This window comes from Engystomops pustulosus, chromosome 7 (assembly GCF_040894005.1).
Source record: "Engystomops pustulosus chromosome 7, aEngPut4.maternal, whole genome shotgun sequence".
Lineage (NCBI taxonomy): Eukaryota > Metazoa > Chordata > Amphibia > Anura > Leptodactylidae > Engystomops > Engystomops pustulosus.
The window spans coordinates 18,725,430-18,729,480 of NC_092417.1; the positions used below are offsets into that span (position 1 = coordinate 18,725,430).

General features: G+C 40.2%; 1 protein-coding gene across 1 annotated transcript; it reads right to left on the bottom strand.

Moving 5' to 3' along the window:
• Positions 1–300: 300 nt before the first annotated feature.
• Positions 301–1,254, bottom strand: LOC140070027 (olfactory receptor 2B6-like). Its single transcript, XM_072116358.1, has one exon. It carries the CDS (start codon positions 1,252–1,254, stop codon positions 301–303), a length of 954 nt encoding a protein of 317 aa, XP_071972459.1.
• Between the last annotated feature and the right edge of the window lie 2,797 nt (positions 1,255–4,051).

Below are 4,051 nucleotides of genomic sequence, written 5' to 3' on the forward strand. Positions count from 1 at the left end.
AGCTAGCCAGGGCCCAGCAGCTAAAATTTCATTTTAAAATGCTGATAAAGGGTGAAGAGTCAACTCAACAAAGGGAGAAATATGGAGGCCTTAGTTAGGTAGCCCCTGGTATTGTTCTTTTACCCAACATCAACAGTCAGAATCAGAGGCATTTAAATGACACCAATAAAGACTTCACAGTTGATACATTTTCTGACCCTCCCATATTCTTACAGAGACCTACATGCCATGACAAACATATTTTGTACAGTGTTTATACTGTGTATCTTAACACTCAAGTGTTTGAGCAACTTGAGTAACTTATTGAATAATGTTTCTTGACGATTTCATTCGTGTTTTGACAATTGCTATGATATTATTCTTAACCTCCTTATTCCTGATGCTGTAGATGATCGGATTCAACATTGGGGTGACCACGGCATAGAGAACGGATACAATCTTGTCTTTCTCGACGGAGTGGAAAGATCGAGGCTGAAGATAGATGGACATGAGGGTTCCATAATAGAGGGTGACAACAGTGAGGTGGGAGGTGCATGTAGAAAACACTGTATGTCTTCCTTGTGAAGAATGGATCCTTAAAATGGTGGAGATGATGTAGACATAGGAAACCAAAGTCAACAGAAAAGAGCATAAAACAATGATTCCAGCTGCTACATACATTGCTATCTCATTAAGCCAAGGATCTCTGCAGGACAGTCTGAAGAAAGCGGGTACTTCACAAAAGAAATGGTCAACATGATGCGTCCTGCAGAAGGGAAGTCTCCAGGTGATGTGCACTTGTATGGTGGAGTTTATAAGACCAGTAATCCATGGTATTAGGGCTAGGACAATGCAAAACCTCATGTTCATAACACTGCTATAGTGTAACGGTCTACAAATGGCTACAAACCTATCATAGGCCATGATGGCAAGTAAGACACAATCTGCTGCTCCACATAGTAAATAGCAGAACATCTGGATCATGCAGCCTTCTACTGAAATACTATTGCCTGTGGATATAGTATTCATGAGTATAACAGGAACTATGGTGGAGGAGAAACAGATGTCAATGAAGGAGAGATTACATAGGAAGAAGTACATAGGGGTGTGTAATTTTGGGCTGATCCTCACTGTAATGAGAAGAAGACAATTTACTGTCATTGTTACAATATACATCACAAGAAATATGAGGAATCCTATAACCTGAAGGCGAGGAACAGTAGATAATCCAAGCAGGAAGAAAAAACCTGGAAGTGTCTGGTTGAAGATCTCCATTGAAACTTCCCAATCTTCAAAAAAAGAACAAAGTAGTTTATATGAGCAACAAGTAGATGCAAGGACCATGATTGGTTATTTCCTGCACTCCTACAGACACTGATCACCGGAATCTCAGTGATTGGACCCTGACTGATCATATTGTTAGCCACTCGTAATAACAAGGAAGTTTTGGCCCGTTAACCTGTAACATCCATATTAAACATAATGGGGGGGGGGGGGGGGGGTCTCTGAACTTCCTCCAAACCTTTTCTGTAGATATAAATCAGTTATTTCTGAAAATTCTTCTTTTTACATTATGTCACTCATAATGCACTTGCTTAGCCTTGACTTCCTTACATGGAAAAGTTATGGCTCCTAACATGTGACAAAACTTTTTTTCCTAAACCTATAAATTTGTTATTATTATTTAGGGGTAATTAAATATATATTTAACATATTACTGAGAAGTTAACATATTTTAGTGGGTAAATATTTGGTGGAATTTACTACAGAATTTTCCTTTATTATTATCTATTTATTCTCCAATATGGAAACATTTACAGGAAAAATGGTGTTTTTTTCCTAAATATTTTTGGTATAGAATTATTATGAGCTATAATGGCTTCTCTAATCGCACCTTTTTTGACAACAAAATTTTAAGACAAGCAGATGAGGTTCATGAGGACAGTGGCTGATAACATGGACATAGAATTCACACCTGGAGGTCACCTAAAACCACAGAAAGCAAGGAATGTACTTGGCAACCTTCATATTTGCCTGTACGGTTTCCTCATCCCTGGATGCACCCCATCCACTTTCCTGCCTCACCCTCAGAACGTGATTAGAAATATTGAACATATTGTTATCCATATAAACGGTTCCATTGGGCTCACTGGGCATCATAGACCTTCACATTCAGTTGTAGAGTTGTAGACAACCCCACAATTTATTATGGCTTTGAATCGCAACATTAACGTGCCCTCAGGTTTACTGATTGTAAGTTTACCAATCAAGTAATCGCTCTATCTCATAGTAAAAATAATGATAATTATAATATTAACAATCTAAAAAATTGAAGTTTTAAAGAAATTGAGTTCTTACTTTTATTTCTTTGTTATGTCTCCTTCTTCTGTTGATGTGTGGCTTGTGCTCTTTTAAAATAGAGCAAATGAACACTAACATTACTGTACTATATATATAGAACGGCAGATAAATTCTATAGATGAGTGGTTGGAGAATTTTTATAATGATCAGAGCTTTAACTTATTATAATAGGTCTCTTGACACACACTTATAGTAAGAATTACAAAAGTTCTCTTAGTGAGACATATAAGTTTGAAAAATCTGCAAGCATTTCTAGACTTTTTCACATTAAAAACTAAAGATGAAGTTCATTTTTTTAATGGAGTCAGTCATTTTGTGTAGTTTTCTCACTACCACTCGGAATGATCCAAGGAATGGTCACAGCTGGTATGGGTAGATGTGTAATTTTGGGTTCAAAACACCATGAGTTTAGGTAAGTAATAGCTGAAGGTAATACAGAAGTCAACGGAAGTCAGAGTACAAGCCATGGGTGATGGCTGGCAGCTATGGTTATGAGTTAGGTGAAGCAGAGGAGAGCCAATATCACAGGACAAAGATAAAATCATGGCACAAAGTTAGGGTCCAGAACACAAAAATAAGATAACAACTGGGCAGACAAGTTTGAGAAGAACGATCAAGAGATATATGCTGTTCTTAGAGTTCAACTCTACACGCTTTAAATAAAGTTAAACTCTAGAAACAAAGCATGAAAAGGACAGCTGGATATCAAAATTGAGATGAGGTGGCTTGTTTCGGGCACAAGAGGTACAGGAACCCATAAAATCCTGTACGTTCTTGACCATATCAGACCACCAGTATCAACGGGAAATGAGAGTGACAGAGCACTGCACCCCAGGGTTCCCAGCCACACGTGAGCAAGTTAGTATCCTCTTCTGAAGAGCAGGTCGGACATAGGTCTTGCCAGGAGTAATCTGCTGAAGATCCACTGGAGCCGCAGCAACCAGTTGCTCAGGAGGAATGACATGCCAAGAAGCCGGTTCTTCCCCAATGATATCTGAGGCACGAGAATCAGCCTCAATGTTCTTTTCTGCCAGATTGAAGTGGATTAATAAATTGAAGTGAGAGAAGAAGAGTGACCAGCGGGCTTGACGGGGGGAGGCGCTGAGCAGTTTTTAGATAAAGGAGGTTCTTGTGGTCAGTATACATGCAGACTGGAAAGTCAGCTCCCGCCAGAAGATAGTGCCACTCTTCTAAGGCCAATTCTATGGCCAGTAGATCTCTGTCTCCTATGGTGTAATTCCTCTCTGCAGAGGAGAAAGTCTTAGAAAAGAACCCACAGGTGAGACTTCGGCCCTTGGGTCCTTTTTGGATAAGCACCGCACAAGTTCCCACTGAGGAGACGTCAACCTCCAGCTGGAATGGCTTCTCTGTATCAGGCTGTGTGAGAACCGAGGCAAAGGCGGACTTCAGCTTAGCAAAAGCTTCTTCAGTTGCTGGAGGCCACAGTTTAGGGTTGGTATTTTTCTTGGTCAGAGCCACGATAGGAGATACCAAAGAGGAGAAGTGTGGTATAAATTGCCGTTAGTAATTGTCGAGGCCCAGGAATCTCTGTATAACATTAAGTCCAACTGGGCGAGGCCAATGGAGAACCACAGACAACTTACTGGGATCCATCTGTAGACACTTGCCGAAGATGATGTACCCGAGGAACACCCGAGGAACTGGCACTTCACGAGTATAGCATAAAGGCGATTGGCCCTTAGATGTCTGA